At 38.4% G+C, this 27,964-nt stretch overlaps 1 protein-coding gene across 2 annotated transcripts in view; it reads right to left on the reverse strand.

The window, feature by feature from the left end:
- ANO6 (anoctamin 6) overlaps positions 1-27,964 on the reverse strand; it is a 194,880-nt gene that overhangs the window by 39,939 nt on the left and 126,977 nt on the right. For both annotated transcript variants that reach the window (XM_019419111.2, XM_019419112.2), the window contains 6 exons: positions 26,688-26,975; positions 26,368-26,481; positions 24,241-24,356; positions 17,585-17,719; positions 9,266-9,371; positions 5,029-5,089 (listed from right to left, as the gene is read on the reverse strand). In XM_019419111.2, coding sequence (XP_019274656.2) covers positions 5,029-5,089; positions 9,266-9,371; positions 17,585-17,719; positions 24,241-24,356; positions 26,368-26,481; positions 26,688-26,975 — 820 coding nt within the window. The remainder of the gene's footprint in view (positions 1-5,028; positions 5,090-9,265; positions 9,372-17,584; positions 17,720-24,240; positions 24,357-26,367; positions 26,482-26,687; positions 26,976-27,964) is intronic.

Raw genomic sequence — 27,964 nt, forward strand, 5'->3', positions numbered from 1 at the left:
GACTCAGATACTTCCCAGAAACTGCAAATATCTGGAAATGAGTGCAAGGTATAATGAGGAAGGTTGGGGCAGCCAGTGGAGAGATCGCCGGGGCACATCACAAAGGACTCTATGCCTTGAAAGAAGTTCAGGTTGTAACTTAAAGGAAGAGGGGATATTGCAGGTGGTCTGGAGACTAGAGGCAGGGAGACCAGATTGCTTAGGTGGGGAGGTGAGAGAAGACAGCACATTTGGCAGGAAGAATGGTTGGAAAGATGCAGGTGTGTAAAGGGAAGGAACAGGTCTAGGATGCCAGCCATGTTTCTGGCTTGGGCAATGTCTTAAATTCTAGTGCCATACCTCACAATGCGAAGGGCTATAAGAGGAGTGAGTCCAAGAAGGCAACAGGTTTGGTTCTAACCAGGTGCCTCTGGGCCACAGAAAAGATGTCTAGTAGGTATGTAAAAGTCTACAACTTGGGAGAAAGATCTAAGATATGCCAGGAACTTTTTTTTTTTAAGTTTATTTATTTTGAAAGAGAGAGAACGTGAGCAGGGAGAGGGAGAGGCAGAGAGAAAGAGAGACTCGTAAGCAGACTCCACACTGTCAGTGCAGAGCCTGATGAAGGACTCAAACTCACGAACCATGGGATCATGACCTGAGTTGAAATCAAGAGTCGGATGCTTAACTGACTGAGCCACCCAGGTGCCCCTGAACCGGATACTTTTTATAGTAGTAACTGAGGCCAGGCATGGATGAGATCACTAAATGAGGTGTAGAGGGGTGGGTCTCATCCTGGCTGCACATGAGAAGCACTTGGGAGCTTTAAAAAACAACAGTGAGCCCAGGCACCATCCCTGAGTTTCTGATTATATTGGACTAGAATAGGGGCATGAACATTGTGTTTTGTTTTGTCTCAAAGGTCTAACATCAGTCAGAGTTGAGAATCGCCAGAGTGAAGAGCAGAGAGAGGCTGGCCTGACAGCCTGCAGATCTCAGGTGGGCAGCCAGAGATAAAGAAGGAGACCCTGGGAAGTGGCTGCTAGTGGCATGAACTGAGCACTCCCCAGTGGTGAAGACAACCGAAATCGGGAAAGCACTCACTTCCCAGCGGTGTTTGTTTTAACTTTACTAATTTTCCAGTAACAATGAGTGAGAGTAGAAATAACCTGGATGTTGGAATCAAGTTCAAATTCTGGTTCCGACAATTATCAGATGTGTGACTCCTGGTCAAAATGTTCCAACTTTCTGAGCCCCCCCCCCTTCTCTTTCTATAAAATGGGGGGCAAGAAGACCTACCTCACAGGGCTGTTATGAACTTAATGACATAGGTAAAAGCCCTCACACCCCTCTACGGTAACTATCACTCTCCTCATTTTAGACACAAAGAGAGAGAGGCACAGAAAGGTTAAAATACTTGCCCGAGGTTACAGTTTTGGAGGCAGGAATCAAACCCAGGCATTCTTGGCTCCAGAACCCAAGCTCTGCTTCCTCACCATGTGGTATTGCCTCAAGCAATACGTAGCTCCTTAGCTAGGCGGGACATTGGAGGATGAAGTCTACAAAACCCTTGGGCATTAGTTCTCAGGGTCCATGGAGACATTGGTAACGTATAATAACCACTCAAGGTTTTAGACTGCTCATGGGCCACAGCACTGCCGATGCACATTGCTGGGGAGCCCAGAGCACCAGGGCCTCAGGTGACTGTGCATGATGTCAGAAAGGAACTTCCTGTCCTGTGTCTTTGGATCGCTCTTCCTCTGATGGGGAGCACTGCACCTATGTTCTCTGGCAAACCACACACCATGAGGCACTTATTGATTAGATAGACACAGGGCTCTTACATCGACATGTAATGGAGAAGAGGGAAGGCTGCCTAGGACCTTGGGAAGCAAGAACAGCTTGTCCTCTTAATCAAGGTATTATTACATCTAAAGAAAGTATGCATCACATGAAGAAGAGAGCCATATACAGCACTGGCGGTGCCATCCAGCGGTGCCCAAGGACAAGGGGTACAGTGTAGCACATGGTAGTGTTCTAGTCACTAGACGTTTACTGCTGGAGAGCAGGGATATTTTATGAGGCCTTGAAATGAGTTACACCTCTTTACTCACAAAGGTAGTAAGATAGATGAGCTTTGCTCAGCTTCTATTCCACGTTCCTAACTAAGACTAGATTAAAAACCACATGGCTTCAGACTTTCTTGCAGCTGGGGTTCCTGATATGATTTTATAAAATGCCCATCAGATGCATTTATGTGTCACTTAAATCCGAAACGGAGTTGAATGGAGGCAGAGATGGCTGCAGGAGCGGCATTATTGTGCTGGTGTGGATGCAGTGGGAACAGTAGACTGAGTTCTCGAACTAACTGGCTATAGCTGTTTCCTGATCCCCAAGTGTAGCTGGTTAGGATAATGCTTTCCTGACTCCCCAGCCCCCCCATAAGCCAAGTGTCTGGTGTTTTTCTGGACATCACTAGGCCCAGCCCAAGACTCCAAGGTGAAAATTAAAAACTGCAGCCATGCAGCCAAGAGCCTGGAGCCAGGGAGAATCCAATGGAAGGAGGTAAGGAGCAATAAGGAATGAGGAGGAGCGGATATGTTAGCAACTGGTACTTCCGCCATGGGTTTAGGACTCCAAGTCAGTATGAACGGGTGGGCTGGCTTGGCCTAAAAGGGTGGACATTTTTCAGGTAAGTATATGGTTGGTGCTACATTTACTACAAAAGGCTTACAGCCCTCAACTTTTAGAATTCTGAGGGAGCCAAAACTACTAACAATACTCTAATAGACCTGGGCACACAAGAGATGCTAGAGGAATATGAATGGTAGTGAAATAAAAGACTTCACATGGTCCTCCTGCCTCTTTGGTTCTGCAATTTCTGATTTCCTGTAACAAGGTTCACAGCAGCGGTTATCATAAGGGCAGAGGTAACAGGAAAAGCAATATGATACACTTTAAAAATAAAGACTTCATCATACATACATATCCTTAAAGATGCACATATGCTGCTACAAGCAGTGTTGAAATGTTTTCTGCATTCTAAAATCTGATGAAATAAAGTCAGCTGAATATGCTTAAGTCAGTTCTATAAACATGGTGGAGTTGATGGTCACAGAAAGCAAAGTCAGCTAGGAAATTTGAGGTTTATCTTTGCAGTGCCAAGATTAATTTATAAATTTTTGCTTTATTTAAAATGTATTTCTAAATTAGGGCTGTCAACATGCATTAGGATATATATGGAGTTCAACAGATGTGTCAGAATTTTATACTTTACAAATCAGTGCTGGTTTGTTAAAAGGACCATCACCCAGGTGTTCGGTACCTCTGCTCTTACTGGGGGGAGGATAAAAGTGACATATTTAAAAAAACTTTTTTTTTTTTTTAGCATTTATTTATTTTTGAGAGAGAGGGAGAGAGAGACAGAGTGTGAGCAGGGAGAGGCAGAGAGACTGAGACACAGAGTCTGAAGTAGGCTCCAGGCTCCGAGCTGCCAGCACAGTGCCCGATGCACGGCTCCAACTCACAGACCACGAGATCATGACCTGAGGCAAAGTCAGACGCTTAACCAACTGAGCCATCCAGGTGCCCCAAAAGAAACATATTTTACAGTGGAGGGGTAAAGAGGATCTCGATGCACGAATTTGATCTTTATTCTATGTGTCAAATATTAGCTAGTGTTTGGTCTGTAGCCAAAACATAGGTAAATGTCTGCAGGACAATAACTTTGTAGGTAAGTTTGGCCATCTTATAGTTTACTTTCCCCAGGAGCGGCAACTAATCTGTAAACAGTGCCCGGAACTATTGGATCATCTGTTCTGGGATCCATTTGGTGACTTCTAATAGGCATAACCACTGTGAAAGCAAAACGCTCTCGAGGACACTGAGGAAGAACTGTTTCGTGAGCTGCATGTGTTCATGTGTCGTCTTCTCAAGATTAAGAGACCCGAGTCATGTTCCTCTCCCAGCTATCTATATAACCTGAGCTCTACCTCCCCCTTTTCTTACACAATAAAACTGGAAGCACATTTGTCTGTGAAAATGGAATTTTTTTCTTCTATGGTAGAACATTTATGTCAATTAAACATTTAAATGTCTGCATTTAAAGAAAATGGTAATTGCCTCATTATATTAATGATGCTATTCAAAGTAAATAATACAACTATAGTGTTAAAGCACCTACAGAAGAATTATATTCTTTAGGACTATATTTATTAAATAGTTTATTATTATTATTTACTATTATAATAGTAACATATACTTATTAAATACTCACTCATATAAAAGAGTATAAAGAAGAAAGCTTACCTGTAATCTCTGTGTTGTGGCTTCCCCCAAAACCCCAACCCCATGAAAGTCAGGGTGGATCACAGCTATGGGGACTATTACAATAATAGCTCCCAATGAACCATGTCTCCCTGTATCCAAGTCCTTGGACAGTCAGTCCTCTGACCTCCTCACATTGTTGTTGGCTTGGCCATGACCTACTTTGGCTGATGGGACATTCACAAACTTGATGCAACAACAGACTCAAAAAATGTCTGTGTATTGGGGTTTGCCCTCTCTTGCTTCTCTTTGGAACCCTAAAACCACCATGTGAAGAACCCTCACTGGAGGATGAGACACCATGTAGATCAAGACTAGCCAGCCCAGCTGAGCCCCATAGACCAAACCAGACTGGCGACTGCCAGACCATCTATCCCGGCGGAGCTGCTAGCTTACTGCAGATATCAGCTGAGCCAGCATGTGACTGGAGAACATCCCAGCTGATGTAGAGAATCATGAGAAATAATAAATGTGTGTTTTAAGTAACCATATTTTCAAGTAGTTTTTTATGCAGTAATTCATACATTGGTCTTCAGAGTTGTAAATGGAGCTCTAAGGGAGCTGAAACTTGGGGAATCCAAGGTCCTAAAAGTAGGTTACTTTGATAGCTTATATAAAACTGTGAAATGCTATTAAATTAGATGCCTATACGATCTCAGGTTTGTTTTTTTTAATGTTAAGATGTAAAAGTAAACTGGAAAAAAAAAAAGGAAAATAACTTACCCCATACTCCCATAAATACTGCAAACACTAGGGTTCCAAAACTGTCAAAGATGCACAATTTCTGGAAAATACAATAATGACATATAAATTAATCATGTTTTCTACTCACTAGAATTCAGCAAATATGCAATGTTTTGTGTATTCTATAGTCTGAATTTCTTTTAAAGCAGATAGTACTATACACTTACAGATGGGATTTCTTATTGTTTTGAGAGCAAACAGCCTTTGCCGCATTTATCACAGTGCATTTTCCAATGGAATCTTTCCCCATCATGATAAAGAAATTGGCATAGCTGCTAAGATTCCACTTCATTTAAAGTCTCTATCAGACTTCTGAATAATGGCCTCTCCTGATAAGCTGTCATAGTGAACTTGAAGTAGGATAGCTCTAAAAATACACTGAACTCAACGCAACTTTTAGATTTACAATTTGCATCTTATCATCATCTTATCCTGGTCAGAGGGTAAGTTACTGAATTCTTGGTTTTCTTGTTGAGAAAAGCACACTGCTGGGGTTTATTCTGAGACAGCTCTGCCCAAGGACAGCTCTGCTTCCCCAAACCCAATTATGGCTTTCTACCATCAATGACAGAGGTTTCCATTAGATTAAGGATGCACAGGGGCTTTTGCTGACATTACAGTGGGTACAACAACCATGAATGAATAGATGATACACCTATACAAAGAAGGCTTTATTCACTCATTCTGCTAAATTTCTTTTTTTTTCTTTTTTTGCTAGTATTTAAATACTCCCTATATGGATTATTGGAAAATCCTTCAATTAGTTACTAATTTTTCACTAGCGAACATTTTTACATCTCCTAAAAACTCTATATATAAAGTATAAACGTACTGAAAAAAGTGGCAAATGTGCAGAATGTCAACTTTACAATAGATCATAAAGAAGACTGCATAGAAAATGAAGCTATAGGATGAAAAAAAAAAAAAATCCAAACTCTTCAATTGCCAAAGAAAATTCAAAATTGCTTCTAAGGAAAACTCTAAGTAACTTTTTTGGTTGCCCTTTATATAATGATGTCAAGTGGGTAAATGTTCATCTATGTCAAAATATTATGTTATTTTCAAAAGAATATCCACCTAACCATCATCTTGTACATGTGTTTTCCAAAGCATACAAATGCCCCTCAATACTCTATCTGGACCCTGATCAGAAAGCATAATCCTGGACTGTCTGTTACCCAATGGTTCCTCCCAAAAAATCAGCTCAAGGAAGACAGAATTAATAAAAGAGTGGCCATTTAGGGAACACCCCTCTCTGCCTATTCTCCTCGTCCTGGCATTCCATGATGGACCAGTATTTCAAATCTTTCAGTTTTGACTCTTATGGAACCAAAACTGTCATTTAATGTTATGCCTTACCCCTCAGCGAAAATTATTATAAGAAAAATCTTATGCAAAACTATTCTGTGTGTTATAGGGCTATTACTGCAGATTCTGTTAAACCCTACTCTTTTAGGAATCATTGCAAGCTTCTCTCTGATACCTCCCTACTTGCCTTGACACCTCTAACTAGCTACTCCAGAAAGAAAAAATCCTACCTGTGAATTCTTCGTCCTAGTATGCTGAGAAAAAGCCAGTGGAAGCTTATTTGTCAGTGAGAGAAGAAAGAAAAAAAAAAAGAAAGAAAAGAAAGAAAAGAAAAGAAAAGAAAAGAAAAGAAAAGAAAGAAAGAAAGAAAGAAAGAAAGAAAGAAAGAAAGAAAGAAAGAAAAAGAAAGAAGCAGCAGCAAGAAAAAGCTGGTTTATGGCTTATGCCGAGTTCACTCCAGTCGCCCAGCTCAAGACAAGAGATGTGCTTTGTACTGTTACGAAAGGGAATTAGGTGGCCTGCATTAAGTTACCATTTTTTGCCATATTTGTGAGGATCAAGGACCCAGCAGAAAAAATAAGATGACTGGCCTCTCTATTTGCCCCATAGGCAGGAATCAGAGGAGCAGGTAAGCAAGGGGCCTTCTCGGCAAAAAGTTTAGCTTAGCTTACTTGCCAGGATGGCACAGAGAAGGAAAGCTGTGTTGAGTATCCCCAGTCAGCACGCTGCTTAAGTCACATGGAAGAGGGAAGGGAAGAGATGGTTACATAATGCAGGGCATGACCATTTTAAGCAGAAGAAACAACAAAAATCTAGAAAAGTGACCATTTGTTATGCTTTCTTCCTGCTAAGGAACAAAATCAAAATTTTATAACTGTATTTTATAAAAAAAATTTTAAGTTACATTTCCCTTTTATCTTGCCAGCCAAAAAGCTAAGAGCCTTATTTAATGCTCAATCACAAAAACAACATTAATCTTGATTACTTCCATAACTTTTCCCTCACTTTCTTGATCCTAATTTCCTTTTTCTAATCTATTAACCCTTTTAGCATTCATGTTAGTGAATACTCCAGCTCTTTCCAAAAGAAAGAGGTAGAAATGAATACATAAGTATATGAATGATGAGATAGATGATTGAATCAGCCAACAGAGAAGCATGAAAAGCTCCTCTTTTCTTCTCCTTTTTAACAATTTAAAAATGTAATCCTTTTAACTCATATTCTTTTATGTGTTTCCTTCCCTTTGTAAGTCACTCTAACAAGACTCAAAGGATTCTTCAGGAAATTGGGATAGAATGAAAGATTCATTTTTTCCAAAACAATGGAAAAAACTGTGCACAGGGACAGATTTGAAAGTCATGTCCTTAATTAAGGATGGGTTGGTGGAAAAGAAGAACTGAGAGAAGAGATGGGGGTGTGGTGAGTGAAAGAGAATTTCTTAAAGAAAATGGAATTTCCAATTGTACTCTGTGGAGTATAGTTAGCTTCTGGTATTATCACTGGCATTTGCCTTAAATCCAGTGTCCAAGGATATGCACTAACTAGTGGCCTTTATGAGTCAACATCGCCAGAAGGCAGCTTCCCTCCTGCTACCTTTAAGTCTTACTTTGTGTGATCTAGGGCAGATTTTTATAGTCTAGACTTGCATTGGTTTCTAGGGGAAAGGCACTGAAATCTATTTTAATTCATAAGTTAAGTGTAAAAATCCATGTGTCGACAATACCCTGCAATCATCTTAATTAAGTAGAACATTTTTTTCAAACACAGCGCTCAATTTGTGAGTGAAGTGGTTGGTACTACCGTCAGCTGGTGAAGAACACAGTAATGGCAAGAAACGCAGATTTGCTGTCAATTTCTGGCTTTGTCATCTGCTAGGTAGGTAACTTGAGCAAATCATTTAATCTCTCAGATCCTCAGTGTTTTAATCTGTAAAATGGATGTAATAACTGTTCTGCCTATCTCACAGGGTTACTGTGTCGAAAGTGATAACATAAAAAAAGTGATCATATAAGTTCAAGAATTTTGTAAAATATAAAATTTAAAGTGACATTATAATAGGAACATATTTAGTTACAATAAGACTTAGATGGAGTAGGTCAGAATATTTTAACATCATTTAAAGATTCCTAAACTTTCATGGTGGAAGGAGGGGATAGAGAAAAGATCACAACATGGGAGAACAGTAGGTCAAAGTTGTCAGGAAAATTCTCCAAAGCAAGATGACCATCTTTCTTCCCAGCTAGAGTTTCAGGCATGCCTTTCCTTAAGCTACCTCCAGTCTCAATACTTGTCCTAAGCTTCTAGGATTTTAAGAAGTCCTATAGCTCAAGATCATCTGCATGCTTAAGGGAACCATTTGTGTTTTGTGGGAAGGTTTTGGGACAAAGTGAATATCTGTTCTCATTTATATACAAAGCCTTTCTTATACATATTAATAGATAAGGCCTAAATCTGATAAGCAGGTTTAAAAAAAAAACAAAACAAAAAAACAAGCTAGTTTCAGTACATTTTGAAAGTGGGAAAACGCTAGTATAAATTTCAGGTTTCTACTTATTTGAATTAAGGAAGATACTTACAATAAGTAAACCTATTAAACAGTACTCATGAGATAAGGTGGGTTTGAGGTTTCTGCTTTGATTACTTCAAATACTCTAACAGTTTCAATGCCACAGCTCCTCACTGACCTGCCGGAAGATTTTAGATAAGGCTCTTAATCTCAATTTACTATTTGTAAAAGAGGAATAAACACATGCATTACATATCTACCTTTCAGAATGTTTGGAGGTTTAGTTGAATATTACCTTTCTGAATTTCACAGAGAAATAAAATAATTCCAGACCATGCTAAAATTATTACAAGAAAAAAAAATCTTTCATTAGTTACAAATGTTTGGAATAACAAAAATTACCTTTGAGGACTCGCAAGTAATATTGAGTTTCCAGAATGGACAAAGCCTATCACACTGAGGACACATGATGATCTTGCCACCAATATCAGGATGACAAACTTCTTTGCTAAAGAAAAGAGAAAAATAAAATTTTTAAAAATGTTAATATGACTTCCTTTCTAGCAGCATAAAATCAAACATCCATTTGTGATAAGAAAACTAAATTCTCATAAAACTAGGAAAAGAATTGAACTTCATTAATCTAATAAAGGCTGCTACATAAAACCTATAAAAAAAACCCATTATACTTAATGGTAAAATGCTAAAAGTATTTCCTTTAGATCAGGATGAAGTGTCCTGTTATCACCTGTTATCACTACTTCTTTTCAGTTAGGGCCTTGCCAGCACAGTAAGTCAAGAAAACCAAAGATAAAGATGCTGGACACAGAATCGGTATTCAAAATATACATTGGGCCAGTAAAAGGAATTATGTCCCTAGAGATCTGCAACAATAAGGACTTAATCGTTTTAAATACCATCTTTAAACAGCTTAAAAAAAATAAAGAGCCTAGGAATAGATCAAATTCAAGATGTGTAAGATTTATAGGGGGAAAATGATAAAACTGTTCTGAACGAGTGAAAAAGATCTATATGAATGGACACATCATCATGTTCATAATTTGGAAGACTCAATATCTGAAGATGTTATTCATCCCCCATTTGAGCCATAAATTCAATAGAAGGGCAAAAGGCTCAGAACAGTCAAAACATTCCTAATGAACAAAGTGCTACTGACATAAGTTAAGAAAAGCTGAGCAAGGAAAAAAAAAAATTCATAAACAATCTTCTACATATTCAGAAACTGACTTAGGGCAAGGCTGGTCCAGCAAACCAGTAAGGTGAGAAGTGACATTTCAACAAATGGGGCTGCTGCAATCCAATATCTATATGGAAAAATGTGAAACTGAACTCCTAAATCCTATCACATATAAATCAACTCCAAGTAGAAAACAGGAATGTAGCAGTAGGAACTTGTTAAAAAAAAAAAAAAAAAAAAAAAAGGAGTTGGGGTAAGAAATTTCACTAATGAGAAACCAAAAAGTATAAATCATAAAGGAAAATACTGATATATTCAAAGTCGTGTAAAAGTGAGAATTTCATTAAAAGACCGTTGATGGATAATGGATGAGAAGAAAAAAACAGCCACAAACTGGTAGAAGTTTTGCAACACATAAAAATGACAAAGGACTCTTCACTAGAGTATTTAAATAATTCCTACAAATAAGAAAAAAAAACTAACAAGCTTACAACAGGTTGTAAACTGCTCCCCTTAGAAGTCATTAAGATGGACTCCTATGTGAATGGGACTGGAGTTGCAGAATTTGGTAGCCTTGCAAATAACTCAGTTAAAAACAAATGGGCAGGGAAAACACTTCTAGGATATCTGAATAAAGATCTTGGAAAACCTGCTCCTTCATAAACACAATGAGAACACTGGCAAAATTTGTCAAAAGTAACCTCTGCAGAACTCTGGAAATTAAACAAGGGCTTACAGAAATCTGAGGAGTAAAAACAGCTAAATCTCCATAAAAATAGTGAGCTTTGTCACCTTTTTACTTGACCTATCCCCATCCCCATATCCTTGGCCTAACGGTGGTGTTATTAGACAATAGCCCCATGACCATGGTAGCATAGCAGCCACTGAAGGAGGCAGAAGTGATCTGAAGCTACCAAAAACCCATCCCCAGAGAACTGTCACTATTTGATGAATCTGGAAGCTCCCTGGAAAAACTCCATTCTCAGGATTTGTCATTTTTGACCTGTCTCAGAGCTGTGCCAGCAATCCTATCCCCAGAGGGTCTGTTGAAAGCATTAGCAGAAATTATTTAACATTACAGCTGCCCAAGACAGCAACACCAGTAAGGGCTAATAAGGTGCCCACCAAAAAACCTAAAAGGAAAAATTGGGAAATGAGGTATCCATGGGAGATTTCAAAAAGTTCTAACAAATTCCTAGGATTGTAGAAGGCCATGTGCACATGTAGGACCGTGCAGGTGGCCAGGAAAGACCTGAGAAAACCTTAATCCCTCCTCTCTGGTTGGCTTTGAGGTTCTGCATAAGCAGGAAATAAAGGCTAAGGAAGAAGTGCAAACTGCCCACTAAAGTGCTGGGGGCATTCCCCACAGACACACACAGAGTCACCTGGCAAAGGCTCAAATGACTGGTTCCCAGCATTTAAAGGAATCACTATCCCTTAGCTGACAACTAAGCTTATTGAATACAGACTTCATGGCCATACACAACAAAGAATGAAGACTTTACAGAATTTGTCCAGGAAAGTAACTAAGTGAACAGCAACGGTGGCAGTGACGACAATAGAAGCAACAACTGCGAAGAGAGGGGAAAATAGGATTTCTAGATCTGCCACATTATAAAATTTAAAATGCCCAGTTTTCCACAGAAAATGACGAGATACACAAAGAAACAGAAAATTTTGGTCATAACGGGGGCAAAAAAGGAGTTAATAGAAACTGTCCTTGAGGAAATCCAGAAGTTGGACTTATTGGACAAAAAACTTAAAATAAGCAATTAAACGTATGTTCAAAGAACTGATACGAATTCTGCTAAAGAATTAACTATGTGAGCATTGTACCATGCAGAGAATATCAATAAAGTTGTTAAAAAGAACCAAGTAGAAATTCTAGAGATACAAAAGTATAATTAAAATGAAAAGTTCATTGGAGAGGTTCCTCTGCAGATGACTGGTAGAAAAAAAAAACAAAAACAGCTAATTCAAAACTAGGTCTACTAAGATTATTCAGTCTGAGTAACAGAAAGAAAAAGGAATGAAGAAAAATGAACCCAGACTCAGAGACAGGACACCATCAACAATACCAATATACACATAATGGGAGTCCCAGAAGGGAAGGGAAGGAAAGGAAAGAAAGGAGTTAGAAAGAATATCTGAAGAAATAACAACTGAAAGTTTCCCAAATTTGATGAAAACGTTAATTTGTATATCCAGGAAGCTCAGCAAACTCCAAGTAGGATAAACTCAAAGATATCCAAACATACGCACATCAGACTCAAGGTGTCCAAAGAGGAGAACAAAGAGAATTTTGACAACAGAAAGAGAAAAGTGATTCTGCATGTACAAAGGGGTCCTGAGTAAGATAAACAGTTGGCTTCTTATTGGAAACCATAAAGACTAGAAGGCAGTGGGGTGTTATACTCAAAGTGCTGAAAGACTGTCCACAAAGTATTCTGTATCTAGCAAAACTATTCTTCAAAAAATGAAGGAGAAATTAAGACATTCCTCAATAAACAAAACCTGAAAGAACATGTTGCAAGCTAATGTGATCCACAAGAACTACTCAGGAAAGTCCTTCAGGCTCAAATAAAAATTACTAGACAGTAACTCAAACTCACCTGAGAAATAAAGAGCACTGACAGAGGTAACCACACAGGCAAATAACACAGTATAAATATATTTTTGCATGTAATCATTTTCTCCTGATGTAAAAGACAGTTGCATGAAACATTAATTATAAAACTATGTTGATGGGCTTATAATGCATAAAAGATGTAATTTGTATGAGAATAATAGCGCAAAAGAGTGAGGAGGGAAAGGACCCATACCAAAGCAAAGTTTCTGCATACTACTGAAAATAAACTGGCATTAAAACTGAATGAAATTGCTTTACAACAAGATATTAATTATAATCTTCAGGTCAACCACTTAAGAAAATAACAATCACAACAAAAGAGTAAAAGAAACAACAAAGAGGAATTAAAATGGTATACTAGAAAATATCTATTTTACACAAAAAAAGATAGTGATAAAGAAATAGGGAAGAAAAGACCTGAGACAAATAGAAAATAGCAAAATAGATGTGAATCCAATTTTATTAAAGATTACATTAAATTTAAATGAATTAAACATTCCAACAAAAGGCAAAAAAAGAGAATAGAAAAACAACAGAAAAATCAACAAAAGTTGGTTCTTTGAAAAGATCAACAAAACTGACAAATCTTTAGCTAGACTAATCAAGAAAAAGAAAAAAGTTTCAAATTCAGAAGTGAAAGTGAAAGGAGAGACATTAATATTGACCTTAAAAAAGTAAAAAAGATTATAAGGGAATACTATGAGTGATTATATACTAACAAATTAATCTAGATGAAACAGAATAAATTCCTAGGAAGACATAAATAATTGAAGCTGACTCGAGAAGAAAAGAAGAAACAGAAAGTCTGAATGGATCAAGAGAAAGTAAAGAGATTAAATTAGTAGTTTAAAAGAACAACAACAAAAACTTCAGTGAAGAAATGCCTAGCCCCACACGGCTTCACTAATTCTATCAACAATTTATAGAAAACTGACACCAATGCTTCACAAACCCTTCTAAAAATAAAGAGGTGGGAACACTTCCCAATTCATTTTGTGAGACCAAAATTACACTGATGTCAAAGCCACACCAAGACATCCCAGGAAAACTATAGACTATTATCTCCTATGAATAAAAATGCAAAAATCCTCAAAAAAATACTAGCAAATCAAAGCCAGTAACATATAAAGGATTGTGATCAAGTGAGATGTATCCCAAAATGCAAGGATAGTTCAACACATGAAAATCAACTCATTTAATACACCGTTTTAACAGAATAACAAGAAAAACTAGGCATCCTCAACTAGATGAAGAACATTTATGAAAAACCCACAGCAAGTGTCATCCTTACTGGTGAAAGACTGAACGCTTTCCTTTTAAGATGAACATTGTACTGGCGAATCTAATCATGGCAACTACACAAGGAAAATAAACTAAAAGCCTCCAGACTAGAAAGAAATAAGTTAAACTATTTCAATTCCAGATGACATATAGTGTGTATTAAAATTCTAAGAAATGTACCAAAGAACTATTAAAATTAATAAGCCAGCCCATCGAGGTTACAGGACACAAAATCAATATACAAAAACCAATTATATTTCTATACACTAGCAATGAGTAATCCAAAAATTAAGGAAACAATTTCATTTGTAATAGCATCAAAAAAGAATAAAATATTTAGAATAAATCTGAGAAATGAAGTGTGAAACTTATACACTGAAAAATACAAAACAGTTTGTTAATAGAATTAAAAATAATTTAATGCAATTCTTCCTTTTTTTAAAAAATGGACAAGCTGATCCTAAAATTAACATGAATGTAAGGGATCCAGAATGGCCAAAACAATCTTGAAAAAGAAAAAAAAAGTTTTCAATTCCAAAACTTACTAACAAAGCTACAGTAATCAATCTCGTGTGTATTTGCAAAAATACAGATCACACAGACATACAGATCAATGGAAAAGAATTGAGTGTCCATAAACTCTTACACTTATAGCCAATTGGTTTTTTGACAATGGAGCCAAGACAATCCAATAGGAAAAGAACAGTCTTTTTAAAAATGGTGCTGGGACACCTGGATATACACCCAGAAAAAATGAATCCTAGACCTAAATCTATAAAACTTATAGATGATAAACACAAAATCCTCATGAATTTGGATTAAAAAAGCTTTCTAAGATATGACACCAAAAGCACAAACAGTAAGGGAACAAAATATTAGGTAAACTAAACTCATTGAAATTAAAAACGGTTGTGCTTCGAAGGACACCACCAAGCAAGTGAAAAAGGCGATCCACAGAATGGGAGAAAACATTTGCAACGTATTTGATAAGGGATTTTTATCCAGGATAAGGAACAGTTAAAAACAGACAATAAAAAGACAACACAACTAAGAGAAGCAGAGGAGGAAGAGACGTTTCTCCAAAGATATCAAGTGGCAGATATGCACATGAAAAGATGCTCAACATCAGAAGGCATTAGGGAGACACGAACAAACCCATAATGACCAAACCATGTTATACCCACCAGGATGACTAATACATATGCATTTTTAAAACCCAGCAGAAACAAGTGTTGGTGAGGACGTGGAGAAATTGGAATCCTCATAAACTGCTATTGCAGATGTACAATGGTGCAGTCACCTCGAAAAATATTTTGGCAGCTCCTCAAAATGTTAAACATAGAGTTCCTGTGCATTGTTGCAGCAATTCCATTTCTTTAAAAATATATTCTCAAAGGAACTGAGAACATATTCTTCTACAACAATTTGTACATGAATGTCCACACCAGAATTAGTAATAATAGCCAAAAAGTGGAAACAACCTAAACTGACACGGGTGAATGGGTAAACAATATGGTATGATCCACACAACGGCATATTTGACCACAAAGTGGAATGAAGCACTGATCGAAGCTACAACATGAATAAACCTTAAAAAGCGTACGCTAAATGAAAGAAGACAGTCACAAAAGGCTACCTACTGTATGGCTCCACGTAAATGAAATGTCCAGAATAAGCACGTCCACAGAGACAGAGAGTAGATTAGTGGTTGCCAAGGCTGAGAGAAAGGGGGTTAGGGAGTGACTGTTAATGGGTGCGGATTTCCTTTGGGTGTGATGAGAATGTTGCACAATTAGATAGTGGGGATAGGTGCACAACTCTGTGAATGTACTTAACACCACTGTACACTTTGAAAGGGTGCACTTTACGGTATGTGAATTCTATCACAATAAAGCTGTTATGTTTAAAGGGGACATAAAGTTCAAACAGAACTTTTATACAAGAGGAAATACCTATAGTGTCCTCCACTTACACATACATATTTTCAAAAGCACACAGAAATATATTTGGTAGGGAGACAAATATATGTGATAAAGAATATACGGTCTATGTAAAGGAATGATAAAAATCAAAATTTAGGGTAGTTCTTATTTGCAAAGCGCAAAGGGAGGGAATGCAGTCAAAGGAAGCACTTTGCTTGGGTAACGGTAACATTCTTTTTCTCAAACTGGTGAGAGATCATTATTCCTTATACCTTCAATACATTTTCTATTCCTGGGAATCTACTCAGCATGGAATAAACTTAACTGAAAATATTTAAATGCATATACTTGAAATACTTTAAAAATATTTCATACAAGTAATTAAAGCCCCCAAAATTCTGAGCACAGGGAGTTATCCCCAAGACCCTCCCCCTGGATTTCTGTAAGTTCAACTGTGTGAAACTGTAAGAAACACATGGTGTGACTGTCAGGGTGATTTTATAAAATGAATTGTAATGAGAACAGCCACAATGCAAGAACCTTGTAAAAATGCTACTCTTGCACTTTGAAAGTATATTTTTGAGATGGCTTTTTTTTTTTTTTTTTGGTTGGAACAGTATATAAAACAATGGAGAAGCCAAAGACAAATTTAGGCAAAAGGTATCAAAATTCAGCCTTTGGCCCTGAACTCTTATTTTCAGCGAAGAGATAAGAGTACTTCAAAGACCATCTGCAGCTTTCTAGCTAAGAAGCCATAATAGGTACAAAACGCTCAGAATTCGCTGTTAAATAGAATGGATAATTATGCCTATACATAAGAGCTGCCATGTAAGCTTCCTGCCTCGGGAGCCAGGCTGATATGCTTGGGGCTAGAAAAATCTGGTCATCAGCTAGCTCATTGCTGGTGCCCAGAAATTTTGATCTGGCTGTCAGAGCTGGAGAGAGGCCAGGTGAACACAAGAAAATGCCTGGTTCAGTGCTGCATCCCTTCTAAAGGTTGAGACTACCAAAAGCAGAGGAATAATAACACAATTCAGAATAGTAATGGTGATACTCAGTGTTCTGGCATCCATTTCCCTTTAAACAGTGCAGCTGGTATTTTAATTCTAACATCAAGCATAAACTAATTGTTTATCACTTGTTTTTTTCCATAACACTGTAAGGGCTAATTTTCAAAAAGTAAAACAGAAACAAAAGTACTGTTTACTTGAATTTTTAAACATCTATTTCCTAATATATATTAAAAAGTTATTTCTAAAAAAGCACAAAAACACCAATTTTATCAAGTTTTGCTATTGAAACCCTGAAGAAATCAAAGCTGCTCTTGGCTCACAATCTGTAGGGCTGAGTGAAGCATTCCTCTGGGGGCCAGAAGTTCAAGGACAATTCTCCTTCCAGACCGCCTCTCTTTTTCAAACAAAGTATTGTCTTAAAAAATTGGAATGTTTCCTAAGGGTAATATTCCTGTCAGAAACTGGGCTGCATTATCTAAAAAAAAAAAAAAAAAAAAAAAAAAAAAATTTCCACTATACTTAGTTATTATGCTCAGGACAAAAGGGATAGATCATCCAAGGCAGTAAGTGCTCTGTGAGGAGTTTTCTTTTACCAAAAACAGTCTAAGACCCTGAAACTATTTTTATGTCCAATCAACTTTTCGGCAGGCATGGTAACAAGGAATAAACATGACTTACCTCCATGTACAGTTGTTCTGATTAACATATCCATAGAGAAAGCAAGCCACTCCCACTACCGCTGCCAGGAGGAGCATCTGAGTGTAATATCCCAGCCATGCAAAGTAGATTCCAATCTTTTCTCCATAATATTTCCTGAAGACAGAAATTGGCTTTAGAAGTCACACGGAACCCCGCTGCAGGTTCATTCTAATATTAATGTCTGATTTTAAATACAGGAGGCTTTAAGCTCAAACTTCTTACTTGATTCATGCTTAAAAAAATACTCATTTTCATAGAGACCCCAAATTCACTAGGAAACAAGTATTTTACATATCATAGAAGTACTGATCACTGGTCAGATTGGTGAAGCAAAGTTAATTAGAATAGGGCAAAGGAAGGAAAAAGTGCTAAACGGTGAGCAAATAGAGAACGTTACCGTCGTTCTTTGTAAAGACTATCACATTTGACACGTTCTCCAAAAGATTATTTTTAACATGTAAACATGAACAATCTGCTCCCAGTTACCGGCTTTTGCTTATCTAGGGAACCTCCTTGGAACAAATGTAATGTAAATCACAAATTCTAACAAGAAAGTGACTGATCGGTCACTAATAATGACTGAGGAATCCCCTGCCCTGGACTCCTTACATCTAGCACTTCCATTTTTTCTAAGTTTTAAAAACTGGTCAGTGAAAAGAGGCCAGGGAGGCACAACTGGAAGAAAGGATGCAGGGCATGAAGTAGTGCCTGCCACATTGTTCCTGAGAGGGAGACAGTTTCAGTTAGGCATAAAGAAAGTGCACAGGGGTGAGGAGAGCACAGTGAGGTGATTGTTTTGGTGACTCTTGCTGATGTTTTCTTAGACTGATTCTCTCTTGGCTCATTACTGGTCCATACAAGCTGGAGATTTACTTAAGCTCTTAGCTTACTTAGAGGCCTATGTGAGACTTCCGGTTCAGTATGGAGCTGGGCTGAGGTCCTTGGACTTAGCCTGGTAGGGACTAAGCTCTGAGAATAACCTAGAGTCTTGGGGGATTTCACACAGGAACATCTCTGGGCTGAACCCGTGGTCACAGGGAAACTGTGAAACTAGCTCCATAGGTTGTAGCCTGCCTGAGTGTAGGCCACATCCCTGGGGATAAGGAAGGGCTGACACAGACATGGAATCAGGAGTCAGGGTGAACAAAGTGTTCCATTTTTATGTGACTGGGGCTTTGCCGTCTGGCTCAGAGACTGAAGGCAAATGACAGGCTCAGGGTAGTGCCTGAGAAAGAAAAGCTTGGCAATGGGTTTGCAACATCTTGGCTGTTAGGCTTTCTGAAATATGCTCTTATCAACCATTCACACTGGAAATGCCACATTTAAAAGTGGAAAGAATCTTAGAAATTACTGGTCCCTTGGTAGTAAAAATATTCTGCCTCATACAGAGCTAGTAAGGCAGTCCCTGCTTGTATACTTACCGTGACAGGGAGTTCATTATTTCTAAAGGCATCCACATTATATTGCAGGAAAGAAGATCAGAAAGAACTTTTTAATCTCAAACAGAAACCTGCCTCCAAGTTCTTGCTGAAAGGCTAGGTATAATAAGGATCCCTTCAAATGTGATACTCTGATCATTATCTCTCTCTGCCAAAAACATCCCAATTCTTAACACCAATTTCTAAAAACTGAGCTTTGATTTTTAATCAGAGTTATAAATATATATTCAGTAAGGCCCAAATTGTTCTAGTAATTGTCATGGCGGTTCATTGCTTAATTTTCTGTGTACTTACCAACAATTCAGCCCTAGACTTTTACCTAAGGTGTAACTTTCTCAGCACGTTCAAACATATGAGGTAGTCGATCAAGTTTCATCTCCTTGAGTAAATCCCATCAGATCCTCTCCAATCTGGATTAATGATTCTCTAGCCCTGCCACAGAGCTGTCACCTGGGATCTCTCTGTTCCTCTCTCATGCTGGGAATCTGTTTACTAAAGCCATGTTTTTCTCTTTCTTGGTGGAGCATTACCTTGCACATTTAAATTGTGAAAATTCATTGCACTTAAATTAACAGCTTGACCATACATGGAACTGGAAAGTGAAAAATCAACTCCCTTGGAAATTTGAAATTACTGCTCTTTTCTTCTACCTGCAGTGTTGTCATTGAGAAGTTCAGTGTTATTTTGAGTCCTGCTCTTTCAAATGAAGCCTGTTTCTCTTTCTGAAGGTTCTCAGGATCTTCTCTTTGTCGTCAGTGTCCTGAGATGTTATGGTGTGGTGACTGGCTGGCTCTATTTTTATCCTCTGGGCTCAGTACTCAGTAGGATCCTTCCACCTGGAGACTCATCACATTTACTTCTTGTCCTGAGCGTGCTATAAAGCCACATACACATGAGTTGTGTCTTTCCCTACTGTTAGCTTTATTCATTATAAAGCAGGATTTGCACAATTGTAACAGGTTCAGGACTCCAAACTCAATGACATTTCACTATGCATTTAATTTGGCTCCATACATGCCACATGGGACAAGATACGATACAAAATCACACAACAAACAAGATACAATGAGGGTGAGAAATTAATGAACCAAATACAGTCAGTCCGTGAGCGCACAGTTGAGATGTGGACCCAGCCCCTCCGAGTCACTTCCTGCTTCTTATATGCAAGCTGAGGAGGGTCTTTGTTATGTTCAGAGACCAATGGGCCCATTGCCTTTCAAATGTGGTCAGGCAAGGAAGAGTCCAAATTTGGAGAATCTGACAGTTCGCTGCAGAAGTTTTCCCTTTTTAAAGGAGTATGATCAGTCTTTTGAGCCTTTCCAGGCCTCTTCTGGTTCTAGTGATCATCAGTTCTTGGTTCTTCCATCATCTCTTGGCTTTGCTAATTATTGATTCTTGGTACCACCAGCATGTCCTGGTGCTGTCTATCCTCAGCTCATCACCTTTGGCTGTCTTCCTGATTCCCGACATCATCGCTTAACATGAGTGACCCCATCATGCTCTCTATAGTTAATACAGTTCTTCAGACACCTGATTTCCTCCCTACATTATCTCTGTTTTTGTTCCTACTGCTATTATTTGTTCACTGCACGTCCTGATCTTTTAATTTTGCACCCACCCCTTTATTTTCTATTTCTTTATATGTTTGCTTTATATTCTGTACAATTTCTTCAACTTCATTTTCTAACACTGCAATTGGGTTTTTTCTGATCTATCACATTTTTAATTTCAAGAGTTACATTTTACCTTTGGAATGACCCTTTCCTATACAACTCCTGTCTTTGCATTACGAATATCACAGCTTCTTTTCTCACTCTGAGGGTAAAAATGGCAGTTTGGGGGGAAATTTTTTTTTTTTTTCCTGTGCAAAATCTTGTTTCCTCCAGGGGCGCCTGGGTGGCTCAAGTCAGTTAAGCGTCTGACTTCGGCTCAGGTCATGATCTCGCGGGTCGTGAGTTCGAGCCCCGTGTTGGGCTCTGTGCTGACAGCTCAGAGCCTGGAGCCTGCTTCGGGTTCTGTGTCTCCCTCTCTCTCTGCCCCTCCCCTGCTCATGCTCTTTCTCTCTCTGTCTCAAAAATAAATAAAACATTAAAAAAATTTCTTGTTTTTAAATCTTGTTTCCTCCAGGTTGCTTTTTTTGGTTTGTTTGGTTTGCTTTTTGGGAAAGAACTCGTTTCCCTTTCTGGTAATCCCTGGAGACCATAGATGAAGGTTTAACAGCCTGAATGCTCCAGGGGTTATTAGAGAGAAGCAATGAAAGGAGCATATGGACCAGGGACACAGAATAGTTAAAAAATGTAGCAAAATATACTTAAAATAGTGGGGAAATTATTCTTTTACCAGAAAAACAAAAACAACAACCCCATAAAGAATGATTAAGAACCCATCAAACCCATCACTCTGCCGATGCTACAGGTTTAACGTGAAAGAAAATTAATCTGGGGCACCTGGGTGGCTTAAGTCAGTTAAGCATCGATTCTCCATTTCAGCTCAGGGCATGATCTCATTGTTTGTAGGATTAAGCCCCAGGCTGGGCTTTGCACTGACAGTGTGCAGCCTGCTTGAGATTCTCTCTCTCTTTCTCTCTGTCCCTCCCCCGCTTCTGTGAATGCTCTCGCTCTAAAAATAAATAAACCTTAAACAACAAAAAAAAAAGCAAACTAATCTCACATGAATGTCAGCTTCAAATGTTTACACATGTACAATCATCTTCTTTTAAATTTTTATTCTATAGGATACCCAGAGTTGAGAGCAAAGTGCATCTTCATAATTGTAATCCAGTTAAAAAATGAAGAAGTTTGAGTATGACCAAATGAAATAACAAAATAAAATCCTTTATGAAATGAATCTAAGCAATGATCATTAACAGCTGCTATCATCACACACAAAAGGAAACAGGATCTTATATACCTTCTGGCATAAGTATGAAACTCCCATACCAAGTATTCTTGTACCAAGTAAAGCGCAATCTGATCAAATTTTTATTTATTTCTTTTTATTTATTGATTTTTAATGTTTATTTATTTTTGAGACAGAGAGAGACTGTCTTAACCGACTTAGCTGTCTTAACTGGCTTAACCGACTGAGCCACCCAGGCGCCCCCAGATCAAACTTTTAAATGAGGCTCAAATTACTTAGCTAAAGCAAATGCACAGAACACAGGAACAAGTCCAACGACACCACAAGGGAGAATGAAATCAGCAATATAGAGAATGGAGAACCTCCTCCACAAGTGCAAGAAAATAAGAAATAGGGGAAACTCATAGATTAGAAGACAATTGAGAGATACATTAATTGCAACATTTGGACCTTGTTTGAATCTCTGATTTAAACTAAAAAAAAAAAAAAACTGTTTAAAAAAATAGTTTTTGTGACAATCAGGAAAATCTGAACACTGATTACTTGATGACTTTAAATATTCAGGTTGCATTTAAAAGAGACCCTGCCATTTAGAAATAGATACTAATGAAATATAATAATATTTGGGATTTTCTTCAACATGCTTCAACGGAAAGGGATGGGAAGGAGGCAGAGATAAAAATGAAACAAGACTAGCTATGGGTTCACAATTTTAGAGCTGGGGGAGGCATATACAGTTTTGCTGTATTATTCTCCTTTTGTAGATGTTTGAAATTTCCCATAATAAAATGTAAAACAAAGCAAAACAAAAACTATTCAGTGTTTGAAACTCTCACTTTTAAGGTCAAGTGGTTTTCCCAAGTAGGTGGGTACTGAGGTATGGTAGAAAGAATAGGCCCTGGGCCCTAGGCCAACCTGGGGGAAACCAGACTCTCCTCTCCTCGCTCTCCACATCTGACCCATAACCAAGACCTGTCAACTCTTCCCCTCTAACACATTCCAACTGTGCTCCCAAAAGCTCTCCTCTAGCCACCCTCACAGCTTACCCCCTGGGCTTCCTGCTTCCTGTGGCCCCCGTCATCCATTCTCCACACCATCTTTGCAAAATGTGAGTCAGGTAGAATTATTTGAATATCTAAAATATCACAACTGCTTCTCATTGTACTTAATGTCTAAATGCTTTTCCACACTCCTGCTACATCCTTCTAACCTGTGTCTCATGATTCTCTTTTCTCAAGTAGCACAGGTCTGCAATATCTCCTCAAACTTGCCAATGTCCCTGTGGCTTGGGCCACTGCACAAGCTGCCCCTACTCCTGGAATGACTTCTTCTAAATCCACAAACCTCTGGATCCTTTTCACTATCCATGTGTCCGTTCATGTCACGGACAGACATGCTCAAACAGAACTTTTTTCACCCCGTTCCCTTCACCTCATCTCATCACTGTTATTTTCTTCATTGCAATCAGAAATTTTGTTTACTTCCATATTTTTATTTATTGGTTATTTTTGGTCTATCTCCAGCAGCCTTATCTGAACATCAAAAACTTCTAGAGAGCAGCTGACATTATTGCTTTGAGAAAAACAAGCGCTGAGCTAGTCATTACACCTTGTTAGATATAGTGAAATAGTATCTAATGGCAGATACAGGAAAGCCACGAAAACTTGTATACCTCACCATACAATTTAAGCTAAATCTAACATCTACTCCTGTGTAATGAAGAATATGGTGGGTCTTCATTCCCAATTCCTGAGACGTAACCTCTAAAACCTTGGATTTTCCTGGACCGCCTGGGTGGCTCAGTCAATTGAGCGTCTGACTTTAGCTTCGTCTCACAGTTCATGAGTTCGAGCCCCACGTCAGGCACTGTCTCTCTCTGTCTTTCAAAGATGAATTAATGTTAAAAAACAAAACAAAACAAAACAAACCTTGGATTTTCCCAAGATAGGAATATCTTTGTTATTCATGATGAACCCTTGGGATTACACCTAACAGTTTATGCCAATGAGGTGACTCATGGAGGGCCCCTAGTTTGTGCTAATGGGATTACTCAGGATGCGGGCTGGCCATGCCAGGAAGACCAACCATGTGATTAGAGAGTTGGGGCTTTGAGCCATAGCATATTGGAAGAGGAAGGGGCTGGAGACTGAGCCACATGGGCAGTGATTCAATGAGTCATGCCTACATAATGAAGCTTCAGTAAAAACCCTAGGCAATGAAGCTCAGCGGTCTGGGTAAGCTTCCCCGGTTGGCCATACTCTTTGTATACTGTCATCCTTAGATGCCATTAGAGCAATCCTGAGTCCTCCCACTGGCATGCTCTCTACAACACCTCACCTGATAAGATCCAAGGGCTGCTTTTTGTATATACTTCGAGGATGAGCCCACTCCCTGTACAGAAGGTACCGTTCGTTCGGGCAGCTGAGATCTTCTGACTTATGGCTGAAGTTGCACTATGAAGCAGAAGCAAACAAGGGAACATACAATCACTATGTGTTCACAAATCTGTTTGGTCAATGTGGCACTCAGACTTCACAGGCATTTGTTTATTTGAATAAGGGGCCCTCACTTACTGGAAGATCATCTAATTTTTAGTGTTTTTCAACCAATGGTATTATTAATCACTTAGGGCCATTTGAAAATGTGGGTGGGGAGGAATGCTTGGTTGTTACAATCCTGGAGAACACCTCAGGTACCTGGTGGGAGACCCAGAGAGGCTTTATGTCCTATAAATGTGCCATTCCTAAACAGTTAAAAATTGGGCTATTCAAATGCCCAAATTGCCACAGTGCAGGAACACCTGATAATCCAGCACCCTCCTTAGATTCCCCGGGGGAACCAGGACCTTAACTAGTTAGTGCCAAGGTCAACTCTAAAACCCCAGCATCTTCGTACCCGCCCCCCCCCACCCCAATTCAGCAGTTATTCTGTGACAACACGTAGAATATAAAACACAAAGAACTTTGACATGTTACACATTTAGCTTATTCAAAGAAACAAAGATTCCTGCGTCTACATAAATTCAGTCACTCTTCCAATCTGACTCATTTTCCTTCCTCCTGTACCAGCTAAGCCTTCACATGGGTCCTGACCGCCATTCACTTCCCTTCCAAATACTACAGGAGGCCATTCCTTAGCCTGGATTTGGGATCACTGCACCTAAAAGAAGCTTTTGTGGAAAAGAACTGGGCATGGGCAGATACCAACTGAATACCATTGAACTCTGGCATCCCTGATTAATATTCATGACAGCTATTTGCAAGTGTCTCCAAAGTTCATGTCATGTTATAATCACTAATTTTTCTGGGTGCAAATTTAAAACACGTGGACTGTCAGGCCGGGCTGCCATGTTGGGTCTCTTAGCCAGGAAGCTCAGAATCTTCTCCACTCAGCTTGCTGTTCTCTACACACATGTATCAAGTGGCTCTTTTGTGTCCTAGTTTATTATCATATACAGTACATTTCAATAATGTCTTCATCCACAAGAACACGTACTACACGGTAGCAATGATCAACCTCACTCTTGGCTTTCTTGGTCTTAGAGATTCAGATAAAATGATCGTGAATGTAACAAGGCAACCGTGCACTATAATATTGTATTTAATTTATTTCAATGACAGAATTTATTTAAAGAGCTTCGATAGAACATCCCTGCATTTATGGAATCATTAAGGGTCTGAAGCAGCCACATTTTAAAATTTTCATTTCATGAACGATGTTATCGGCCAGAGAAGTGCTCTTGAATTTGAGGAGCTGCTGTCATCTCCGAGCGCAGTCCTTAAAAAATGTCAACACTATGCAGTACTGCCATCACGACAAGAACTCTGACAGATGCCTTTTTAAAAGCCTTGTGATATTCCAGGGCACAGCGAGAAGATATTTCAGGGGGAAAACGTCTGTGACAGAAAATGATACACAAGAAGATCTAACACATATTTTGCTTTAAAAGAACTGAATACTTTGCTGGTTGATAATAACATCTGTCAGTAATTAGGAAAGTAGCCAACGCTTACATTGTACTTACTCTACACCAAGGATGGCTGTAACATGTGACATGGATTAATTTCATTAATCCTCATGACAACTAACCCTATTAGGTAGGTATGATTATGATCCCCATTTTACTGATGAGGACACTGAAGAACAGAGAGGCTAAATGACTTTTATAAGGTCATCCGGCTAGACAGTGGGAGAGCAAGGCCCAGAGTCCATGCTCTTAACTGCTAAACTGCACTGCTTTCCACATGAACTATGGGACAGCTATGGTTTCATTCCTTCGTTCATTCACTCACTTAAACCAAGGGCCTTCTCTTTGCCTGGGATTCAGCTGTGAACAAAACACCGTGGTTCCTGCCCTAAATGAGCTTGTAGTCTTGCAATATACTATCTTCATTTTACAGAAGAAGAAATTCAAGCTCAAGAAGATTAGCCCTTCTCTCATTTCATTTTTGCCATTTGACTTACATCATGGAGAGGGAAAGCGGCTTTGTAGATCCCAGAGCTGACAAGTTTGTTAATCCCAAACTTTTTAACATTGTCTCTTACTTGATACTTGATCCGACAGAGGATGAAGTAAACCTAAAAAAAATTCCAAAATAGAATGCATGCTTTATTCTGTGTAACTAACAAACCATTTTTTACTATTGTAACTAGAATCTGTTTTCTTTGGGGGGGGGGGGCAGTTTTTAAAAACAAAAATAAACCAAGCAAACCAGACCACTAATTATTCAAACAGCAGGTTCCAAATCACTCCAAGACAGCAACTGAACTTGGTTTAGACTTACAATGCGGCTTCTGGTGGCTGGATTGAAGAAAGTATCTCTATCTTGAATATAAAAATCATTCATCCGGTTCTTCTCAAATGGGGCAGTGAAAAACTCTTGCTCTGGTTTGATGATACTTTCATCCACTTGGAGGACTTTGGTAAACCAGCTGAAATTACCAAAGGCTGAGGTCCGCGTTTTCAGATCATTGGGTTTCAGAGGCAATTTGATGTGCATTATCTCAGCATATGTACATAACACTTCCCATGGGGCATGTACTTTTACAAATACAAGCTTATCATCCAAAATCTACATTGGAAAAACAAACACACAAACCAGGAAACCAAACAATTGTTTTCATAATTTTACAACACATGGATTTTTCTTATGTTGCTGGCAGTTAAAACACAGGACACTGGGAAAAGTGGAGATAAAATAAAAACAGTCTTGCCAGCCATCATACATATTTGCCTTAAAGATAATTTCTTGGTTCAAATTATTGAGCAAGTAATTAAACACTCCTTATCATACTCCCCTCATAAAATTACTGTTTTTTAAAGTAGGATCCATGCCAATGTGGGGCTTGAACTCACGACCCTGAGATCGAGAGTCAGATGTTCTACCGACTGAGCCATCCAGGTGGTCCCCAAATTACTATTATTTTAAGTAAAGAAAAACAAACTTGTTAATTTGCCCATCATTCCATCCAAATTGATGACTAAAAACACTAGAATATTCATTGCAGTGTTAGTTTAATGATAATTTAAAATTTTCTAACCTATTATAAGATTCTTCAATGTATTATATATCTGTTAAATATCGTATTATGTGTTCATTAGAAAAAGATGTTGATGTAGAAATGCATTTACTACACATTAACAGGAAGAAAAGCAAATTATACAACCATGAAATAATTCCTTTTGAAAGGGAAAAATGTATATATTTTGGGTAATAAAAGAATTTAGGAGGACCACAAGGTTATTTATGGATGATTAGAATACAAAGGATTTTTATTTTTGCTATTCTTACATTTTCTAATTTTTTTGTAAATGATTGCTTTTTGTGTATAAAAGAAGAAAACAATCACTTATACATGCATTCAGTATTACATTCTTTGGCTATTAAAAAAGATGTGCTGACTTTGATCAGAAACAAACACACCTTCTATAATGCAGATTTTAACAGACTCTCTGTCCCAGCCTACAACTAGGGCCTGGCTGGAGTTGCAAGTTTCAAATGCAAAAGACACGCAGGTTCCCAAGAGCAAAAGTCAGCCAAAGATTGGGAAGGGTCCAACA

Source organism: Panthera pardus, unplaced genomic scaffold, assembly GCF_024362965.1.
Source record: "Panthera pardus isolate Hobbes unplaced genomic scaffold, ASM2436296v1 HiC_scaffold_6, whole genome shotgun sequence".
NCBI lineage: Eukaryota > Metazoa > Chordata > Mammalia > Carnivora > Felidae > Panthera > Panthera pardus.